This window comes from Podarcis filfolensis (genome assembly GCF_964270895.1).
Source record: "Podarcis filfolensis genome assembly, chromosome: 6".
In the NCBI taxonomy this organism is placed as follows: domain Eukaryota; kingdom Metazoa; phylum Chordata; class Lepidosauria; order Squamata; family Lacertidae; genus Podarcis; species Podarcis filfolensis.
Genome location: NC_139609.1, coordinates 62,571,830 through 62,594,089, shown reverse-complemented (window position 1 = coordinate 62,594,089; position 22,260 = coordinate 62,571,830). Strand labels below are relative to the sequence as shown.

The window sequence follows — 22,260 nt, the reverse complement described above, 5'->3', positions numbered from 1 at the left end:
GGTCAGTCCCCCACTTCCTCGTCCTTTTTGATATCTCTTGGCAGCAGGGAGGCTATACTGAGAGTATCCCTGCAAGTGTGGAAGGTTAGCATCTTGCAGAAACTTATCCTTGGAATGGAGATGGGAGCCAAGGATTTCCTGGATGACAGATCATATATTGTAGCTGCTGTACATTACGTTATTAGCTCTCACCATGCTAGCATAAAGTGATGGGATCTTTTACACAGACAGCATTTTTCACTAGCACTCACTTCAGTAACCACCTAAGATTCTGAATTAAAGTTTGCTGGCTTATCTTGCTTGAACACTGCTCAAGGTTTTGTCCCTGCTGCATATATATACAATATGTCCAAAGCACCTCCAAGCATCATGGGAACTGTAGTTTACCTCTCACAGAGCTACACTTCCCAGCATTCTAAACAAACTACAGTTCCCAGGATCCTTTGAGAGTAAAATGTTCTTTACATGTATGGTGTGGATGCAGCCTTTGTTTATAGATGCTTGTTGTAGTCCATCCTCTCTGGCACTTCCCACTTCTTCCTGGCCCAGTCTGTCTATTTTTCATGTAGCAATATGTGATGGGAATTCAGAGGGGTTCTTTTTAATAAATATATATTTAACATTTTCCTAGGAATCGGGCCAATGCTATTGGGGCCAATGTGGAAGATGTGGTGGAGAATTTGAAGCAAGCAAACTCAGCACTTCAGGAGGCCGAGGACACCATCAGTGGCTCTGGCTATTCCCTCCGGCTCATCCAAGACCGCCTTAATGAGGTGAGTGACGCTTGAGTGTCTGGCTCTGAAGCCCCCAAATGAATGGCTTACTCTAAAGCAAGCCGGCAAGACTTGTGATCCTCCAGGCCCAAATACATCTTTATTGTTCTGTCGATGACTCATGTTAAAAAAAGAAGAAGGTCTGTGAAGGTGGAACACCTACACACTCCCCGACAGAAACAATAAAGCACATTACCTATTTAAAGGCATAACATTATAAAGATTGATTTCAGTCTCAGAGCATCATAACTTCCCTTCCCTTGCCCAGTCCAGGTAATGTCAACTATTCTAACCCTAAACAGTTAACATAAAAATATCCAGTCCCATTTCAAGTCTGGATAAGCTAAGTGTCTTCATTAATTCCTGCGACATGGATTGCCAACTTGGAGGACATGGGCAGTTGTTGGCCGTCTTGCATTTTTTCGTGCAAGGGAATATATTTTTGTACACACATATTTTCCCCGGTTCTGGGGAATGCTCTGTTTTTATTAGACAACAACAGCATCATTTGTGTGTGTGTGTTTGTGTACATAATCAATATTGTGCAATCTCCACCATTGAGATTAGCAGGGCATGAGTGACTTCCTATGGCAAGCAGAAGGTTGTTGGGGGAGCAGGAGGCAGAAATCAGCAATGACTGGACACGCTTCAATTTTGTGTTCTGCCACATCCGTACAACCACCATTTTGGAACTAGCACCCATAGCAGTCTAAATATTTGAAGTGTGCCTGCTGGTCCAAAAAAGTTGGTGATTTCCATAGATTCTTGAGTTGAACAAAGTTTTTGCAATGAATATATTTTTTTAGGGACAAGAATTTCATTGCTAAATGTTTCCTCTTTTGGGATGCTCAGATCCAGGCTGTCCTTAATCCAGCTGAGAAGCGTGTGCAGGACATCACTGGTCAGCTGGATGGCTTCACTGGGAGACTTGCCCAGCTACAGCTTAATGCAAAGCAGAACCTGTTGTTGGCTGCTGATGCTCAGCAAAAAGCAGGAGAAGCCAGTGAGCAAGCAAGGAGCACTCAGCAGGTATGGGAAATGGGAGCTTCCAGACACGACAATGTTTCTTTCCCCCTTCATTTTAAAGCTGTCACATTGTGATTCAAGGAAAACATATCACTGTGTTTCCTGTAGTTGTTTGCATGCTCTGGGGTGCAATATTAGTCAAGCAGCCCTGGCCAATACCTTTTGGGAGCTGCTTTGAATTCTGCTCCCAGTTTGGTGGTTATTCATGACGATGACATGCTGCCTCACTATAATATAGTGTCTCTATCATACATACCTTCTGTCTTTTGCTTGTCCAGCTTTCCATGCTTGGTTCAATTATAGCCCTAAACAACAGACCACTGAGGAACTGATGGAATTCATAGAATTGGGTTGTTTAAAGAGCATTTTACATATCACATGCAGTTGTCAGCCTCAGCTCATCTTTTTTCATAATCCTTTGATCTAGTTATACAGGGGTATATTCAATGCACTTGTTCTATTAGTGCAAGGATTTGTGCTTGAGCAATGGAATTTCCCCCTTCCTCCTCTTTGCACCCTCTGCACCTTCCACAGATCTGCTCCAGAACATTGGGGGATATTGTAGTGGAGGCTGGGATATTGGAAATTCTATGGCATCCACATGATAGAGCCGTCAGATGTGTGACTTTAGCCTGTTCCCTCAATTTCTTCACAGAGATTTGAACAGGTGAGACAAAAATATGCAGAACTTAAGAGGAGGATGGGACAAGGATCAAACCTGGGAGAGCAAGGGGCTCGGATCCAAAATGCCCACAAGGAGGCCAGCACATTGTTCACAGAAGCCTTGAGTATGATGGCCAAAATGGGAGGTAAGCAGAGCATGACTTATAGCTGACCTCACAGTAATTTTCTCTGCCTTGCCTGACCACACAGGATTACAGATTTGTAAAGAACTAAAGGTTCTCTTTGGATTAATTTTATCTCTAGAATAAGTAGAATCCTACTAAAGTCAAAAGCAGTATTGAAGGTGTTTCATTTTGGGTACAAATCTGGAATGGGGAACCTTTGGCCCTTTGGATGTTGATGACATCCAACTTGCATTAGTCCTAGCTGGTGTGGCCAGTAATTGGGGTGATGGGAGTCTGCTGAAGACTATAAGGCCTTGTGAGCATGTTCTCCAAAATGGAGGCTGTGTGCATTTCTGGAGTAGCAAAATCTCTGCCAGTCCAGTTTCAGGGTTTTGTGGAAAGGTGAAATGAACGGCGACTGCAATAACCCCCGTGTATCTCCGCTCTTTCTTTTGATGCTATGTCCACTGAAAGGTGGGGTGGGGGTGTCATGTAAACACAGTGTCCTATAGAGCCACTCACAGGCTCGCATCTTAACAACTGGTTGCCAAGCCAAGTGCCAGATTTTTTCGATGCTTCATTTGAACACTTCAGTTTGAAGCTTTCAAACCTAATGACTTTGCTCGACACGCTTTGGGAAGCAGCCAGTGCGTAGACTAAATGCCTTGGCCCCTGTAGCAGGTGGAGCATGAGTAACTGGCTGGCTCAGAGCCAGGGATGTTGCTGGAAAGGGGAGTCGGCATTGCTTCCATTGATAAAGCTGTGCCTCTAATGAATGGCTTTCATTGAAGGTGCCTCTCTGTGCCAGAGACTTGGCAGCTGGCTGCTGCCAGGCAGTTACTCCTGCTCAGAGTTTGCTAAATGCAGCAAGGAGTGTTGATATTACTAAATAGAGCAGCAGGCAATTTCCTATGCAGAACACGAAGAGCATATTTTACCAGTGTCTGCTGACGTCAATGCCAAAACTTGTTTGCCCCTAATCGGAAGGAACTGATTCAGGATGCTATGTGATAGAGCAGCAAATTTTTTAAAAAAATTGTGGTTCAGATCCTGCCACTGTTTTAGGAAGGCTCAGTGGGGGATGTTAAGGATAGGCAGAAAATGTGGTCTGCAAGGCATCTATGGGTGTAGACTCAAGCAAAAGTCAGCTGCTGAATTTGTCTACTAAAATAGATGTACTACTATCCAGAACTTGCAGGAATGCTTGCATCAAACTGTGGCAGCACTTAATTGATTTGTTGTGCTCAAGGTCCTTTTTCCCTCATTGAAACCTGTCTTCTGCTTTCTGCATACATATGCCTTTCCTCCTCTTGGGACTGAAGCTTGTTCTTTGCATTAGGAAGTTTAAAAGTAATGCTGAATTTGTGCACAAAGAGCTGTGCATGCTTGGTAATGCAAGCAAGGGGGAGGGTAGGATGCAAGGAATCAGCCAGTGATCTCCAGAGATAAAGTGTGACCTTGAGAGATTAACACACACTCTGCAACAGGGGGCATATTATATAACAGCTTAGTTTCACTCTGATCAGATGAATGAGAAACCCATGGCTGCTGCTGAGCAACAGCCTACACACACATATATAATGTTAAAGAACTGGAGATGAAACAAAAACCTTTCTTTTCCGTGCATGTACCCTATTTCTTTTTCAACCCACAGCTATAGAAACAGAGCTTCAAGTTAGCAACAGCGCATTTCTCCTTGAATCAGCCAAGCTGGCAGGCCTGGAAAAAAAGGTGGAAGCCATTCGCGATCATATCAGTCGTCGAGTTGAATATTACGCCACATGCACGGACTAGCACAGCCCTTCCTGTCTCCTTTCAGATGTTTTCCTCCCTCTTTACAAATAAAACAACTTTGTTCACTTTTATCAGGAGGAGAAGCTAGCTGTGAACCAAAAGAGCCCTAGCTTTTAAAGAAGTCAGTGGGTTAATTTATTTGCCTTTCAAGGTCTTTTTTTATACTTTAGAATTACCGTTTTGAATTAAAACTTGCAGATGGTTCCTTTTTATGTAGAGAGTGTGCTTATTTTGCAACTTTTGCACTACAGAAACAAGGGGGACTGAAGCTGGATTTGGATTAGGGAAGAAACACAGTCATGAATAGTGATTGTGAGCAGCAATAATGACACTGCTGTATCTTGGACTTTATATTACAAGGACATCTTGTCTTATTAGCCACCACCTGCTTTATTGACAGCATAACACTCTGCAGACGGCAGGAAGAAAATCTGCCCTTGGAGTTCAGGTGAGCGCCCTCCAGAATGAATTAACAGACCGCTTCCTTTGCCATCAATAACCAGCAAGCACTTAAAAACCAATCAGCTTTATTAAGCATGGTACATATTGTAGAATCACTGGCTTGGAAGCAGAACTTGGCTTCATCAAGAGAATAGGAATGCTATGTATGTCCCCTCTGCATCCATTGGAAGATGTACAAGGAATATGGAAGTTTTTGCCCACCTACAGCTGGAGGACATCTCGTTGGCTACCACAGCTGTAATGAAAGCTACACAAGCAAGCCAGCATAGAATGCATTCAGACTTGATCACCTTTTCCACATGGGCTCAGCACAAAAGAAGAACTCCTGGCAAGTGTTCTGTTATTCCACTGGACAGCTACAGGCTATAGATACAAAGCAAACATGCTCCCTTCTTCCCGCCCCCGCATAAAAGATAGCTTTTTGCAAGGATGTAGATAAGTACACTGAAATGACTAGCAAAAACCTGCCTTCCTTTCATATAAATGTTTTCTTGTTGGTATTAATGACCCCTCTAACATTTCAAGTCAATTGCATCGCAGAAATCCTCAGGCCCAGTGCTTCCCCCCCACTAGAAAAATAGGTGCCAGTACTCACCATGAAGTTGTTACAGTAAGTGCCATATTTTTTAACAACAAATAAGAGGTGCCGGTACTGGAGTACCCCCTGAAAAAACACTGCTCAGGCCTATGAATGTGTAGCACTTAAATGAACGGCCACAGGCAACTGAGAACTCACTTCGGCCTGGCAGAGCTCAGACCAGGCTCCTCTTCTCTCTTCTTGCACAATTGATGTTTGATTTTGTGGCTTTGAAGAGATGAATCCAACAGCCCTTCTGAAAAGAGATGAAATATAGTTTCCCATAGTTGTAACATAGTTCCCCAAAATTCAGAAGTGCTACAGTTGTTTATCTTGTGGTTGGTGTTTTTAAAAGCTCTGCCCACTGAAACAGGGTGCTGAAATGGAGGATAGTGGTTCAGCAAAAACTACACAGTAATACCAGTGATAAAACTAAGTGTTTGTCCCCAAGAACCAAAACCGCTGCTGGATCTCAAACTGCTTTGGCAGAGATTATATACTTATTAAACATTAAGGATCTCTCAGAAGGTGGCACACTGGCCATAATCCAATATAGAGTTAAGCATGCTTTAAGGTGTGGGGATCTTTTTGATCCCAAAGGGCACATTTCCTCATGGGGAACCTCTGGGAGCTTCATGCAAGCAGTGCATGGGGCAGGCACCTTCATTCATTAGAAGTCAGAAGTTTCTCTACACCCATCTCTCTAACCACCATCCAGGCACATGCACATTTAAGCCAACTTCTCTAGCTAAACAAAGACACTTTTCACCTAAGCATTAAGCAAGAACAGGAGATAATGGAACTGCAACTGGATCATCAAGGTTTCACCACTAGAAAGGGCCCTGCAATACGTCTGGATCTAGACACACTTACCCGGTAAATGTATGAGAAAGACTCAAATGGCTGATTTTCCAATCACATCACCAAACAAACTCCAGTTTGCCCAGTGCCAAAATAGGAGTGGTTACTGGCTTTCACTGGAACAAGGACTTCTGAGTTGAAATGACTGAGATTTGGAAGAGAACATTGAAAACAAAACAAGAGTGAATTATATGTGTGGAAGACAGCAGCAGCATTGTTTAAAAATACTTACATATGAATCAGCTCATCTATAGGTCAGCAGCTTTATGGCTCAAGGATCTATTCACCAATAAAGTGTGCAAGAAGTAAACTACTGCTTTCCCCCCTGCATGATTTTGAAACTCACATCAGCATAAAATCCTTACAGCAGATTAAATGGTTAAGAATCAAGCTGACAGTCAGTTGGGGTAATAGTCTACTGCTTAACTTGCAACAATTTGGGAATCCTATCAGACACATTTCATACAAAACTGAGGTTCCGTAGAGTGTAGTAACACACTGACGTCCAAATTACAGATGTATCCAGCCTGTACAAGGGAGTTTTGATGAGTGTTGCAGTTCAGATGAAGTTACACACCCATTTGCTTCACTGCATACACATAAGTCACAGGTGCAGAAGCCTACCTCTGCTAATTAACTTCCCTTGCTAGATTTGGATATTTTTGGGTTGTATCCAATGTTAATCATACTTAGAGTAGACCTACTGAAATTAATAGACAAGGCTAATTTAGGTCAACTCATTTCAGTGGGTCTACTTCAAGGAAAACTTAGTTGGATAAAAACCTTTGCCTTAACATTTCAAAAATAAGTGGATTAAAAAAAGCCTAATTTGAAAAAGGAAGTACTTATAAGGCTGGGTTTGCATGCAAGACCATAAAGTACATTTGAACATCTCATGCACTGCTTGTTCTATGTGGGAGTCTTGTTAATCTGGGATAAAATATGGATAAATTTAATGTGAACATTCCTGTCATTATAGGCTTTATATCCACCTTATAGAGTAACCTGAGAACAAACTAATTTAAGCTTCTTAAAGCTGTCATACTTTTAGGAGTTACTGTGAATCTGATGGGTTTTCATGATTTGATGACACCAAATCGCAGCACTCTACTTTTTAAAGCCATCAGTGCATTCTGGTTTTGTCAACGCATAGCAAAGGGAATCATTTCCAGCATGGTCTCCTAACAAAAGCAAATATTTTTGTGGGGTTCTGTGTGTGAAAGCAAATTACTTCAAGTCTGATATTACACCCTCAGGAAATTTTCAAGGCAAGGGAAATTGCCTTTTCATATTTTCCTTTGAATCAGAATCCGTGAGTTTTGCAATAAATCTCAAGATACGCCAAAGAAGATAAAGCAAAAATGGTTAGAGGTACAATTGTTGCTCTGTGGGAGCACATGTCAGCATCTCATTTGGGACCTGGTGGAAAAAATGCAATGGACAAAGCAAGTCTCTCTCCTTCGGTATCCAGCTGTCCTGAACTGGTTTGGCAATCACAACCCATCTACAGCATAATGGAAAGGTTCACACAATGTATCAGGGAAGGCCGAAATGGTTGAGCACATTTAGCACAGAGGTATAATGCATACTGAATGCACACTGGATGTTCAAAACCTGACCCCACCCCCCTAATACCCTACTGGGCAGAATTACCCACAATGTGCAGGCTTTGGACTTTATTAAAGTTCTCAAAAAGTCTCTCCAAGGTTCACATGGATTAGGCAAATGTTGCCACCAGCAAAGCTGGCCATTAGAAAAAATAGGGGGGAAACTGTTGCAATGGTCTTTCTGTGACACTTCTTTTTGTACAGTTGGCTTTAATATACTGTAGTGTTCATTTTTATATTTGCATTGTGCGTTGCATTGGGTGGCCTTGTAGTGCAAGAGCTAAGCCTTTGAGAGAGATGCTTCTTTTATTCATTTTTCAAACAGCTTGCCCACAGTAGACATAACAGTGGAGGAAAGCTCTACATTCCCATACCCCCCTTTTTTTGGCTTAACATTTCCCCTCCCATTGGAAACAATGGAGGGCAGGAAGTGGAGGGAGAGATGTAATCACATTCAGGAGCATAACTAAATTATTCCCCAGATAGAGGATGCATCAGAGAACTAAAGCAGTTCAGGAGCCTTTGGGTCCAAGCCCCTTCCTGGCATGTCCTTTGTGGCCATGCTGAGATTGGAGCTCTGGTGTTTGGAGGAGCCAGCAGTGAAAAAAGGGAGGATCTAACATGAGATCTCCTTCTCCTGTGTTTGAGGTCTCCAACACTGAGTAAGTTAGACCTGATCTATTCCATGACCCCTGGCATGCCCTCCCACGAACCATAAGATTGCGCCCTCACTGACAATTAGGGCCTCCTGTTCAACAATTCCATGTGGTGGAATGGACACTTACTGGGGTTTGGCACCTCTTTTGAGGAGCACTGACTCTGAGCAAAAAGCTGTCTTCACTTTCTCATGTGTTCCACATGCTGTGTTGCAGCTAAATGAAGGTCCGTTTGGAGAGCTCTGGTGGTCTTCTGTGGCTGTGCTGGAAGTGACAGGGAGGGGTGTGGTAGCCGGGTGATCCAAACACTTGCTGTCTGCCATCTTGCTTTGCTGATTAGAAAGCTCCAAAGTGTTCTGGCATGAAAGCACAGGCCCCAGCATCTTGGCCTCTTGATTTGGTTCTTCGTGGCTGGCGACTGATGGAGTATTGGGTCTTGATGCATTTTGCACTTCTATGAGCGGGAGGCTGCTTTTGGTTTTGGTATCTGGGTGGTGGCAGTTCATATGGAGCTTCTTCATGTGGTGTACGACAGCTGCAGCATTGAAGGCTTGCTAGCAAAGAAGAAGATAGCAAGTTTTGTACGAGTGCCTACCAGACTACTGAACATTAAGTCTGTTCAGATGCTACTCTGCTCTTGGAATTCTTTCTGGAGTGACATTGGAAGCAGACATCAGGTTCCTGCTCTCCCCGCCGCATTCCCTCAAGTACAGGCAGAAGTAACAGGAAAACCAGGAGATCCCATGTTTATTTGAATATGGCAGCGTTGCCAACCCAGTGCCCTCCAGATTTCTGGGCTACAATTGCCATCAGCTCCAGTCAACAGAGTGTGGATATGGGGTCTGCCTCTCATGTTCATTGCAAAAGTGCTCAGAGGTTTGTAATGACTAAATGTTTTATCAACTGTGTTAAATAGAACAAATAAATAAAAGGCAAAGGTTACAAACCACTTTGCACAAGGGCAATGCAATCCTATGCAGACATGCTCAGAAGTGAAAAGTGCATTTTGGATACCAATCTAAAATTGGTATATAGAGCAGCTGCCATAAAGGCCCAACACAGGGGGAAGTTAAACTCCTAAAATGAATGTCAGTCCTTTATTTCTCTGGTATGACAAGTCTGCCATTAAGGAGGGACACTGTACAACATGGCAGGGCCAAATCCATATTAAATTTTCTGGTATGCCAATACTAATTGCTAAGGGAGTTCCAGGAGGAGTGTCTTAGCTGGGAAATCTTTCTTCGGGGTATTTATTCATTGCTAGACACCAAGCTGAATGTCCTTGGGTATCGTAATATGCTTGGATAGCAGCACCAAGCAACTTACCTTCCACTTGCTCTTAGCAAAATTTTTCTGGATCTGTGCACTGACAGATGGATATATGTCACGGTGGAGAGCTGTGTTTCCATTAATCCTGCAGACAGAGGGAGAGGAATAACAGGCAGAAAGGCAGATGGTGTTTGTGAGGCATTTTGCATTCTTGCAACAGTTAGCTAATGCCTTTGTATGTTCAATCAGTAGTAATTAAACCCAAAAGGGAAAAGGCAATAGAGCACAATATAAACAAATTCTTCAGTGTTTGAGCATGGTCAGAGGAGGATGTCCCCTCCCCCTCCCTGGCTGTCCTCACAGTGAACAGCCATGCCAAATGGTAGATCTAATTCAAGGTGACCCACCTTTTCATACCAAATGGGCCACAAGAGTACTTTGACATGGAACCCATGGGCCTTGTTGCACCAGGGGATGGGGGAGCGAGGCCAAAATTTGACATGCCCTCATCCCAGTCCTTGAATTGCCTTCCTGAAGGTGGCTAAGTGAGGCGCTGGGCTTTGGGAAGGAGGCGTGAAGCTCAGGCACGGTCCAAGAGCCCTCCTATCTCCTTCCCAAAGCTAGAAAACCACTAACTAGGCTTTGGGAAGAAGGACTCTATGACCCTGTCAGAGCCCTCATACCTTCTTCCCAAAGCCCAGGATCCCCCTTACCAGGCTTTGGGAAGGCAGCATGAGGGCTGGGCTGGGGGCATCAAATGTTGCTGAGGGCCACCCAAAAAAGGCCCTGAGGGCCACAAGTGACCCTTGAGTCACGCACTGGACTACCCTGATCTAACTTATAGGAACTAGAGCAGAGAATGACTGGGGCTGCTTCAGTGAAACTGTACAATCTGTGGATCTTCTGAACTACAGAATCATAAAACCATATAATTCTTTTTCAGTTTTTGACAAACTCAGGGAGGTGCAACCAACGTACCTTATTTTGTGTGAACATGCCCCTCTCAAAGGATTTGGTTTGAGCAGGAAGCCACTCAAATGATCATTATATTCCCTTGAATTATTGTTTCATTTGTTTTTTCATGCTTTTATATTCCTGTTTTATTGGTTTTAGGTTGCATTCTTGTGTAAATTATATTGGCCTTTTTAAACGTTGTATACTGCTTAGAGGTTTTTGAAATATTAAGCTGTTTGTAAATGTTTTTAAACAAACAAAACTGCTCTTTATATTGTTCGGTACACAGGGCTGATGGAGTAATTCTTAGCTTTTTGAAGGGTCTACTTGCTTTAATGGTCATCCTGGGGAGAACTTAGAACACACCACAAGCCTGTCTGCCCCTGTGAGGCTCAGCTCAACTGCTCCCTTGCTTGAGAAGGCTCACCATAACAACCTCAACAATCTACACTAAAAGCTAACACCAGTTTTATACTATTTTAATTGCCAGAATCCTCAGAACTGAAGTTTAGTAAGGCGGTAAGAATCCTCTCCAGTTCTCACTTTATAGCACATACTGTACTACAATTCCCAAGGTACAGCATGTACATTCTTAAAGAAAAACAATTGCCTATCCATATTTTCCCACCTGCAGGTTCCAGCAAACTGAGATCTCATAGAAGGTAATTTTGTCTTATGAGCCATGACCACTACGATTTCTCTACGATATGGAGTTGCATGTTTTTATTCTACTAGCAGCACTCGTCTTACCAGGGGTGCCTGAGGGCCTTCTCACAGGTAAACCTCTCATTTGGATCCTTCTCCAGTAAGTGACAGATGAAATCCTTGGCTGTTTGGAAGGAATGAGGAGAGGCAGGGTTCAGCACAAAGGCAGGAAAGCAAAACAATGCACCACAGAGCTCATCGTTTCAGGGTTCACCACATGTTTCATGGTTCATTTGGTTTGTAACCAAATACATGGCCTGTGTTGGAGGGAATGCTAACTTAGTTGACAAATTCCTTACACGTGTAAAATATTTTATGTGAATGTCTATGAAGCTCCCTTATAACCAGTGCTTTTTTAAAAAATAAATGTTTAGGGGTACTCTCATTTTGACTCAAGAAAATCACCATTTTATAGTTCAAATCAGGAAAAATAAATACAGTAAATGGACAAAAGTAGAAAGATTCACAGAATCTTTAGGGGTATGCGTCCCCCTGAGTCCCCCCTGAAAAATAGCACTGCTTATATTGATCAAACCACAGTACAATGCTGGTTTGTTTCGGTTGTCAGAACCTTTCCAGGACGTTTCTGAGCCCTGTTTCCGGAGGTCCTTCTAACTGGAGATGGCAGGGGTTGAATGTGGGACATTCGACTTACGAAACACTGAACTATGATCCTTCCACTAAATTACAGGTTATAGCAGCCAAAATGCATATATTCTTGGGGAACTATTCTATAGGCAGGCCTCCTAAGGAACTGCTGAACTCCATATCCTGGAATTGTGACCAGCTGTATCCTGAGGAAATATTTTTATTAAAGTCTTCTTCCTAGCCTACTATTTTTGAATTTGATTAATATAGGAGTGTATTTGATCTGGTGTGCCAGATCAAAAACTGGCCACTTCTCCAATGTGGCATCATATACTAATGTCAGGTGGATTGGAGCCCACCAGAAGATGACAGGCTTTGCATTTGGTACTGAATTTAAAAAGCATCAAGTGCATACCCCATTGCAAAGGAACAATTGGAAGTGCAACCTAAACCATGTGCTCCCAATTGTTCCTCAGCAGTAGGTCTTGATTTTGATGTTTGGCTACAAGCCAAGTCCTGCTCCTTGACTCCCAGTGGGGCTTGCATTCAGCAACAAATTTAGATGGCATCAAATGCAAGTTCTGTTGCACAGGTGTTCTCCCAATAATTTGTTGGTGGCTACGACTTTATCTGCTCTGCACCTGTTGTCACATGATGCCAAGTGAGTGACAAGTGGAGGGGGCTGTCCAAAAATGGCTGCACAGGCCAAGCTGGCTAGCCTGGAGAGCCTAAATTTGCCCATGAGCTAGATGTTCCCATCCCTGATCTAGAACAAGAGCCCTGAAAATGTTGAACTACAATTCTCATCCCCACCCCAACTATTGGCCATGTTGGCTGATAGGAGTTGGAATTTAACATCTGGAGGGCAACAGGTCCATCCCAGAATATCATAGGCTGAACTCTTGGCCAGCTGAAGTCAATGAAGCTTTGAGACCGAAATGTCTCTGCAAAATTGCCCGGTATTTCATTAAGTATCTCTATGTTTCCTGGCCACAGTAACACTGAAAACCCATTGGTAAACAGGTTAGAGAATGAAAAAGGATCATCTCATTTATCCAATAATATTTGGAATTCTCAGTCTGAATTTTAGAAAATAGATCAGTTTCACCTAATAAATGTAGCAGAACATTAGTAGCAGCTGATGCATTCCAAACTTGTTAGATTTTAGAAATGGAGATTTACCCACTTTACTAAGAGATAAGAAAACTCCAGGGTCTACAGGATTAGATTCCAGGACAGCAGTGTGTGTGTGTGTGTGTGTGTGTGTGTGTGTGTGTGTGTGTGTAATTTGTTTTAAGCTGTTTTTAATGCTGTATTTTACATTGCTGTAACCTATCCTGGGACCTTCTGCTGAAGGTTTATAGAAGAAGAGTTTGGATTTGATATCCTGCCTTATCACTACCCGAAGGAGTCTCAAAGCGGCTAACATTCTCCTTTCCCTTCCTCCCCCACAACAAACACTCTGTGAGGTGAGTGGGGTTGAGAGACTTCAGAGAAGTGTGATTAGCCCAAGGTCACCCAGCAGCTGCATGTGGAGGAGCGGAGACGCGAACCCAGTTCCCGAGATTATGAGACTACCGCTCTTAACCACTACACCACACTGGCTCTCAATATAAATATAAAATCTTATAAAATATAAATCTTATAAAAGTCAAACAATAACTACAAGAGATTTACAGAATCCTTATAGCATACAATTTTTTCTTTATATTATGAAATATACGAGTATCGGTCATAAGCAGATTCCTAAGGGTGGAATGTACCTGATTCAGAGATATCATCCCAAAATGGAGACTCAAATTCATAGTATCCTTCTCTGATCTTCTCAAACAGTTTGGACTCTGTCTCTTCATAGAAAGGAGGGTATCCACATAGGCTAAAGGGGATTGGAAAAAAGGAGGAAGGCCACCTGGATTAGATGCTGCTACTGTACACATGACTGACCTTTAATGTCTATTCAAGGAGGGATGGGTGATGAAGAAGAAGAAGAACAGAGGCCCGTGCTGGCGACACAAAAGCTTCATTTTGTGAACTGATTGTCAGGAGCCCCTACCTGTGGCCCCTTTATAGCAGGTGTGTTTTCACTGGAGGAGGGGGGGCTCCAGAGAAGAGTCAAAGTCAGATTTTTATGAAAAAATATAAACAATCATTGAAAAGATTAGAAGGGAACATACATTGTCATGTGGCACCAGTGGGAGCTTTCCTTCCATTTCGTATGGCAGGTATGCCTCCAGCCATGGACGAAGAGCATAGCAATTATGGTTAGGGGTTTAGCCTTCTTTTTCTTTGGTTGTGGAAGGTGGTTGCCTGCTCTTTTTTGTCTGTGCTTTATTTATTTAGGGTATGAGGTGTTACTGGGGAGTTCTGAGCATTGCCCATTTTTCTTCTGTGAAATGTATATTTTGTGGTGCACATCACCATTTATTTGGGCCCTCCTGGACCCAAAAGGTTGGGGACCCCTGGTTTACAGCATTTTAGCTTCTCAGCCAAGGTCTTTTGGAGATCAAGCACAGTCACGATGGAAGAGAGCAGAGGAAAAGTAAAGGCAGAACAGTAGAATTCCAGGCCAGGGCTTTTTCAGTGACGGCTCCGACCTGGTGCAATGCTCTGTCCCACAAGGCTTGGAACCTGCAGGACTTGATCTCCTTCTGCAGGGCCTGTAAGACAGAGCTATTCCACCTGGCCTTCAGTTTGAATTAGCCTGATCCTCTATTCCCCTTTCCCTTTCCTCTTCTATGAAGAAACCCTTTCTGGGACCCCACATTTAAATTCTTTCCTCGTCTCCTTGCTGGCCCTAGTAGGACCAACTTGGCCAGTTAGCCCTGGTGATCATTTGATGTCTACTGACTGGGGTTCCCCCTCCCCAAAAAATGACCCCTGAATTTTTGAATTTTATTATATTGATGCTGTATTTTATATTGTATTTTATGCTATTTTATGCTGTTTTAAAGTCGTATTTTAATCAATGTTTTATATTTGCTGTTAGCAGCCCTGAGCCTGGTTTTAAAACCGGGAAGGGTGGGGTATGAATAAAAAAATATTTATTTATTTCCTCAGTTTTAAAAGAGACCAATATCCAACGATGATGGTGCCATTTTATTGTTTTAGTGTTTTAAATTATAAAACTGCCTTGAATGCATTGAATGCACACAGTAAGAAAGAAAGCAGACTTTTAAAAACCCATAATAAGGATGGAAAACCTGTATTTATAATGTTGGCTTGTAAATGTTGGTTTGTAATGTTGGCTGTATATCTGTTTATGGTGAGTATTAGAGCACACTAGGCTACTGAACAGAGTATTTTAAAATGGGAAGTGGGTTGATTCTTCTTTTCATTCAGGTCATCAATGAATCACAGATGTTTGCTTATGCTTTTTTTCTCTGTCTCTATCAGCCAAGCATGCAGGCAAGAAAACATCTTGTGGGCTAAAAACTGTGGTGGACATTTGCAAACTTACTATTGGGGAATGGCACTTACAGGATGTAGGTAATGACTCCGATGGACCAGCAATCCACAGCTTTGCTATATGGCTTTTGTTCTAGCACCTCTGGAGCTGCAGAAAATGAAAAGGAAAGTCGGGTTAGCAATAAAATGAGCAATTTAACTTTGAAAGCAAACATTCCTCTAATCAGCACACAAATCCCTTTCAATGATGCAGAGTAGAACGGAAAAATCCAACACCTGAAGCAGGTGATGATGGAAGTTGGAAAGTCTGAGGAGGAAATTATAGTCCATCTGTAACACACCTTAAATTATGTGTAGAATATAGGGCAGCCTTGAATCCCCTGAAATTACATTTGGCTCAGGAGTGAGACCGTAACTTTAAGCAGCGTATCTTCAAGCTGCCTACGGAATAAGGCTGCAGTTCTATGCATGTTAAGTCTAAACAAGATTCTGCTGAAATCAATAATCCTCTTCATTCATGAACTAAACACGTGGAGCTGGGTTACCTATGCTCAGCGTCTAGGCACTGAGTATGTCTGAAAGAGAGTCTTCAAGACTGTTACTATTTTGTGGGTGGGATTCACTGGTATACTGGCAAATTTAAGACTGTAATTGGAGCTCCTGTGCAGTTCCATTTCTTTCTTTCTTTCTCTTCTCTTCTCTTTTAAATTGACTTTTTACAGTAAGAAAAGCAACAGGATAATGCAGTGGAAAGTATGGAATGAAATTCCATTGATGCAACATTAAACAACCTCTCTACCAGCAAACCAGAATTAATGTCCAATAAGCAGCTGATGTTGTAGAACCGCCCACAAACTTTGTGCAAACAGATCAGGACGAATGTTCAATAAACAGAATGTTCAATTTCGAAGCGACTCTAGTATATAAAACTGTAGAAAATAAGACTCAATGTGACTGATCTTCCAAAGGGTTCCCAATCACAAAGAGAACACCCTCGAGGCTTCAAACATGCTGTTATATGTATGGGGCTGTGGGGGCCAGACACGTGGGATCACTCTATGCATTCAGATAACATACACACAGGAGCAATGAGTTGGAGATCAAGATGTTGTGTATGCATCAACCTGCAGGTTGAGATAGCAATTTTCATTTTAAATAACTGCTACACACAAAGGAGAAGGAAGTAATATAAAAGTGGTTAGGCACTCAATATCATATTTATGTTCACCACACTCGAATAGATAAATTTGCTGGCAGGAAGTGAATACACTGTTGTCATGCATGATGACTTCAGTGATAGAGAGCAAACATACTTGCTTACCGACATATCCTGGAGTCCCACACGCTGTTGACATGATGCCATTCTGCTCCATTTTAGACAAACCAAAGTCTGTGATCATGATTTTGGAGTCCTCCTCGGGAGTTAGGTAGAGCAGATTTTCAGGCTAGGGATAAAGGTTGAGAGTATAAAGCAAAGTAAGATGTCTAAAGAAAGGGTTTCCTCAGTGGTTGCTCCCAAGTTCTGGAACTCCCTTTTAATGGAAACCTGTCTAGTCTCTGCTTATCTTCTGCTGGCAAAGACATTATTATTCACAAAGACATTTAGCCTTGTTAGATGACAGTATGCCAAATGACTGTAAATATGCAATTTGGGGCTTGGGACTGTTTTTTTATTAAAAAAAACCCCACCCCTACCCGCTTTTGTGTTTTGTGTTTTAATTTGTTAGCTGCCTTGAGCATCATTTGGTGATGTTGAAGCAAAAATACTGTAGTAAGGATTATACAGTATATGAATGACATTGCCAGTCAATGTAGATAAAGAGTATCTCAAGGAGTTTACCTTCAGATCTCGGTGTACTATCCCATTCTCATGAAGATAATGCACAGCTCCCAGGACTTGCTGAATTACAATGCTTGCATCCTTTTCCGTGTAAACACCTCGTTCTAAAATACGGTCAAATAATTCTCCTCCAGACACACTGTGGAGGAAGATAATTAGACAAATCATAAAACTGCTCTTACTGAACTGCATGCACATTCGGTCTGATCACATATTCAGGCTGTTCCGTTTAAATTCTACTTTCAAGTTCAGCACACCATGCCACTGAATAGCTTGGAAGCCAAATCAGTGGGGTAGCAAAAGAGTTTTGGACCTGACTTGCGCTTCTTCAGGAAAATTCAGAGAAGCAAGATTCAACATTTAGATGTGCTGCATAAGAAAAGGAGAAGCAACATATCTAAATGAACATTTGGCCACATCCACACTGTATTTTTAAAACACATCTCTCCACCCACAAAGAACAGATTGTAATGGTGCTGGGAATTGTAGCTCTGTGAGGGTAAACTACAGTTCCCATGATTCTTTGGGCGGCGGAACATGCCTAAAATGTTTTGAGTCACTAAATATCTATTTCTACTATGCAATTGCTTCCGTTTCCGCTTCCTTCTCAGAGTTCCCATTTTTGTTGCATTTTTCACTGATCAGCCTATGATGAAGAAACTTGAAAATGCAGCTAGATAATGGAAGTTCTGCCTCACATTTCCTGGGTCTTGATAGGGTTTGTAAATAAAAACCCAGTCAGTAGTAATCAAAACTGGATGTACTAACATACTGAACCTAGACCATGCATTTTTCTGCCATATTTTCTTTGAAGAACAAGGATCAGTTTTCATTTAATCCTTTCAGTGCTTGAAATCCCCCGTCCCCAACCCTTTCCTCTGTAGTTTTGTTGGAAGCTGCACAGAAGGGCTGGTGCAATCCAGTCATACAGGCAGATTATAAGAAAATAGTTAGAACAACAACAACCAACTTTGCTCACAAATCTCTTTCGAGTCTTCTGTGAAGCAATCTGATTTACTAGTACTTAATTGTCACAAAGTACCTTCATTAGAAGAATCAACCTTTAATCCAACAAGGCTTTCGGAACCTGACTGCTGACACACTAACCTATTTTCTTTTTTTAATGGTCACGGTATGAAATCAAATCAGAAATCTCTCTCTTAATCCCTCAGGGTTAGGTCTTTAAGCAGAGGCTTGACAACCATATGTCAGGAGTGCTCTGATGGTGTTTCCTGCTTGGCAGGGGGTTGGACTCGATGGCCCTTGTGGTCTCTTCCAACTCTATGATTCTATGATTCTAGGGTTGCATCCAAGCAAATCATTCCGTTCGCACGAGGACTTCTGCTTGCACAACAAAAGTTGTTCTCCCTCTATTCTCCCCATGCCCCACAAAATCTACTCCAGAACAAATTTGGGGGAACTGCAGGGGAAGGAGTGGGAGGGAAAATTCCATTGTGCAAATGGAAGTACTTTTGTTAATGGGATGACTTCATTGGCTACAATCCTTAGTTGCCTTTTTTTAAAAAATGGGGGTGAGGTAGAGTCTGAAGATTTTCTTTAGAATTCAACTGCCCACTTGTATTGAAGAAGACACTCCCACAACCAATTGACCAAAACACTTCAAGTGGAATAAAGGTGAAAAGTGGCTTGCACATGGATTTTAATGTCACTGGGATCAATCTCTTTGAAGCTGAATAGTTTTTAAAAAGTGCTCTTCTCCCTTCTGTTGCAGATCCCTCCCTCAATCCCACCTACAATTTTCTTTTTCCTGCTCTGAATATCTCCTTATCAAGCTGCTATTAATGGAGGGGGGAGAAGTGGACTTATGTGTGGGTTTATGAAAATGAGGCTCACAATTGTACCATCTGCAATTCTGGGATATTGTGTGGATTTCATGGCAAAGATGTGTATGATGGACCTCATTCATGTTGTCACTTTATAGCCAGAAGCTACTGAAGCAGTGTGCAATAAGAGAAAATACAAGACTCAAAATAGAAAAACCGTAAAACCATTTCTATAGTTGCCCAACTAATATTCCATAAATTGACTGCCTGACTTCAGAGAAAGCCTTAAACAAAATGTGGTAAGATGCAGCTCTTATATCACAACAACTCACTGACATTTCTCTACTTACAGCTGCATGACCAGATAATAATGGGTCGTACTCTCATAAATGTCCTCCAGAGTCACTATGTTGTCATGCTTTATTCTGCAACCAAAGATAGAAATGTTTCACAACATAGCAAGTGTCAGAAAATGTCAAACTAAAAGCAATTCCTCTCTTGTGCAACACTTCTTCCATTCAGAATGAAGCACCATTACTTCAATGTACTTATTTCGATCTACACAGGAAAGTGGGGAGCATCCTTTCTTCTAAGCACTGTGAGTCTCTTCTGTTCAAGGAACAACAACAAAAAAGATGTTTGAAATTCTAAGAGCAAGAGAAATTTTCTTCCCAGCTATAACCAAAACCCCCCGCAGTACATTCGTAAGGGAAAGAGTTTATCTGTTTAGAAACCACACTGTTTCTGAAGCCTGTTTTGCTATGTACACTCAGTCTTTGGGAAGCATACCCCCATTCTTATTTATTACCTAATTTATATACTGCTTCTTAGGGCAGAATTGCCCTTTCAAGTATACAATACAATAATCACCATCACAAAAAATAATGGGTTGCATCAAATGATTGCATAACTGGCCTTCACTGCCCTCTCCTGTGGCCCATAACCCTTCCACATGCCCTCAAAATCGACTTTGGAAGGTTGGAGGAACCACCAGAATAAAGGAGGAATGCTGAGGAAGGAGAGGATGGAGAAATTCCACTTGCAAACACTAGATTCCACCCAATAAAAATAATCATTCAAATAAAAACCTCCTTGCACTTATCTCATTAATGATGCAACTAAAGGTTGAATTCCCTAGAAACAGCTCTTATATTTCCCTCCCTTACCACGCCTTCTTAATAGTGTAAATATTTATTTGAGGGATCAGAATGAAGGTTGAGATAATCCACCTTTTTGCTGCAATCACTGGATGAACAATTGGAATGAGTGGCATGAAAGAAATAATTATCTCCCATTGATTGACTATGCTATATAATAATTCGAGGAACACTGCCTCTGAACATAGAATTTTTATTTAGCTATCATGGTCCATCACCCTCATTTGCAAAAGATCATCAGGAAGTCCATTCTGCATAATGCTAAAATCAGGTCTTTAGTGTGGTGGCACATGCTCTTTGGAACATATCTGGTGCTGTCTTTATTGCCTTATAGCTGGATGTTGAAGATTTTTCTCTTTCAAAAAGCCTTCAAAGTGGATCCTACCCTCTACCCCAGTTGGTATCTGCATGCATGCAAAATTACTTTCTTATACCCTGCTTGTAGGGCTGGGTTTTCATACATGATATTGTTTTGTGTGTGGTTTGAACTGTATTGCAAAATCACTCTGAGATGTTAAATTATTCCATTTATGAATCACAACAAGTCTATGGTGTTGCTAAGCCCTCACAAAAGCTTGTCACCCACTTTGAAAACCATGCCAATAAGCTAACATGTGCCATCTAAAGGCCGATTTAAATTTTAGCTGTTATATTCTGTTGGTTCCTGCAACATGGCAAGAACAGATCAGAAAACACATTTAAAGCATTTCTTTCTTTAGTGCATTAAATCAAATATGAAACTTCGCTGTTCCAGCTATGACTTCTTCTGTCCCTCATGGGACATCTTTTTTGTTGATGCCCTTCAGTGCTTCATATATACATATCTAGTAGCCTTTTTGTGAGGCTCTGGAAACAGCACCTGGTTTTGTTTTGGTGTCCCAACTATACTTACTTCTTCAGCACAGCTATTTCATTATCTAGGCTGCTGTCCCGGATGACAGGTGACTTTTTAATGCATTTCAAGGCATAAAGCTTGCCAGTCGTTCGGTGCTTCACCAGGAAAACTTCTGAAAAAGCACCTCTGTGAGGAAAGCAAAGATTGAAAGGTAGGCAAATCAATTTCAGAGGCATGGTTTAACTTCTATCACAGAATACATGCAGAAAACACTGTCACATCAATAACCAGCAAGGAAAATGGTAATAAATCAACACTCCTTTCATATGCAGATGGAATTAGTAATTAGACCTGGGGGGTTGGCTGCAAACTCAAGTATATTAATTGCATAAATACACAGTGGGATTTGAAGTTCTCTATCGAGTGATTGCATAGGAAATGTAGAGAGAAAACAGCAGTGTAGAGTGATGGTATTTATGAGGGCTGAAATACAACAGCTGCAAAGATTAAAAAAAACCCCAAAAACTTCTTGATAAAGACTCTCCTCCCTGGAAGAGAGGGGAGTGGTTGTGGGCGGGAGACCGAGCTCCGCCCCTGGTAGGGGGCCTTAGCCCCCTCCCCTCCTTACCTGGCTGGTGCCCACGCCCACCGGAGGCAGCCAACCAGGTATCATTGCAATGTATAAACCTAGAATGAAGACTTGGACTGATATGTTTGAAGATGGCATCAACATGGCAGCTTTCAATGAGGGGGAAGGAGGGGTTGGATGCATATCTATAATCACAGAATTGTAGAATTGGAAGGGACAGTGAGAGTCATCTAGTCCAACTCCCTGCAATGAAGGAATCTTTTGCCCAGCGTGGGGCTCAAACCCACCACCCTGAGATTAAGAGTCTTATGCTCTACTGACTGAACTACCAAGGCAAATCTAATACACATCCAACCTCTGGTGTCTTGGCCCTTTGCTTTCCCCTGCTATTTTCTACTCCATTGATTCAGAAAGTGTCTATAGGACTAGAATGGGATGGGCATTCATAAACAGGTTGATTCCAGCACATCACACTTTTGGTCAGGCATTTCAGTACAGCACACATCCATTGTTGGAGGTAAAGGTTTGGCAAATGGTAGGAACTGTTTTTCTCTGGACATCCTTGCGTTAGTGGTCAGGCTGTGCTGAGG

General features: G+C 42.0%; 2 protein-coding genes across 5 annotated transcripts in view; one reads left to right on the top strand and one right to left on the bottom strand.

Annotated features, from left to right (window-relative positions):
- Positions 1–4,593, top strand: part of LAMB3 (laminin subunit beta 3) — a 53,678-nt gene extending 49,085 nt beyond the window's left edge. For both annotated transcript variants that reach the window (XM_083617329.1, XM_083617328.1), the window contains 4 exons: positions 632–773; positions 1,626–1,802; positions 2,455–2,608; positions 4,242–4,593. In XM_083617329.1, the coding sequence (XP_083473455.1) occupies positions 632–773; positions 1,626–1,802; positions 2,455–2,608; positions 4,242–4,381 (613 nt within the window). In that variant the 3' untranslated portion in view covers positions 4,382–4,593. The remainder of the gene's footprint in view (positions 1–631; positions 774–1,625; positions 1,803–2,454; positions 2,609–4,241) is intronic.
- Positions 4,594–4,891: 298 nt separating this feature from the next.
- CAMK1G (calcium/calmodulin dependent protein kinase IG) overlaps positions 4,892–22,260 on the bottom strand; it is a 36,095-nt gene continuing 18,726 nt past the window's right edge. For all 3 annotated transcript variants that reach the window (XM_083617507.1, XM_083617505.1, XM_083617506.1), the window contains exons 3-13: positions 21,139–21,267; positions 19,440–19,514; positions 17,306–17,444; positions 16,787–16,910; positions 15,538–15,613; positions 13,824–13,936; positions 11,518–11,596; positions 9,871–9,958; positions 8,674–9,098; positions 6,294–6,426; positions 4,892–5,676 (exon numbers count right to left, since the gene is read on the bottom strand). In XM_083617507.1, the coding sequence (XP_083473633.1) occupies positions 6,336–6,426; positions 8,674–9,098; positions 9,871–9,958; positions 11,518–11,596; positions 13,824–13,936; positions 15,538–15,613; positions 16,787–16,910; positions 17,306–17,444; positions 19,440–19,514; positions 21,139–21,267 (1,339 nt within the window). In that variant the 3' untranslated portion in view covers positions 4,892–5,676; positions 6,294–6,335. The remainder of the gene's footprint in view (positions 5,677–6,293; positions 6,427–8,673; positions 9,099–9,870; positions 9,959–11,517; positions 11,597–13,823; positions 13,937–15,537; positions 15,614–16,786; positions 16,911–17,305; positions 17,445–19,439; positions 19,515–21,138; positions 21,268–22,260) is intronic.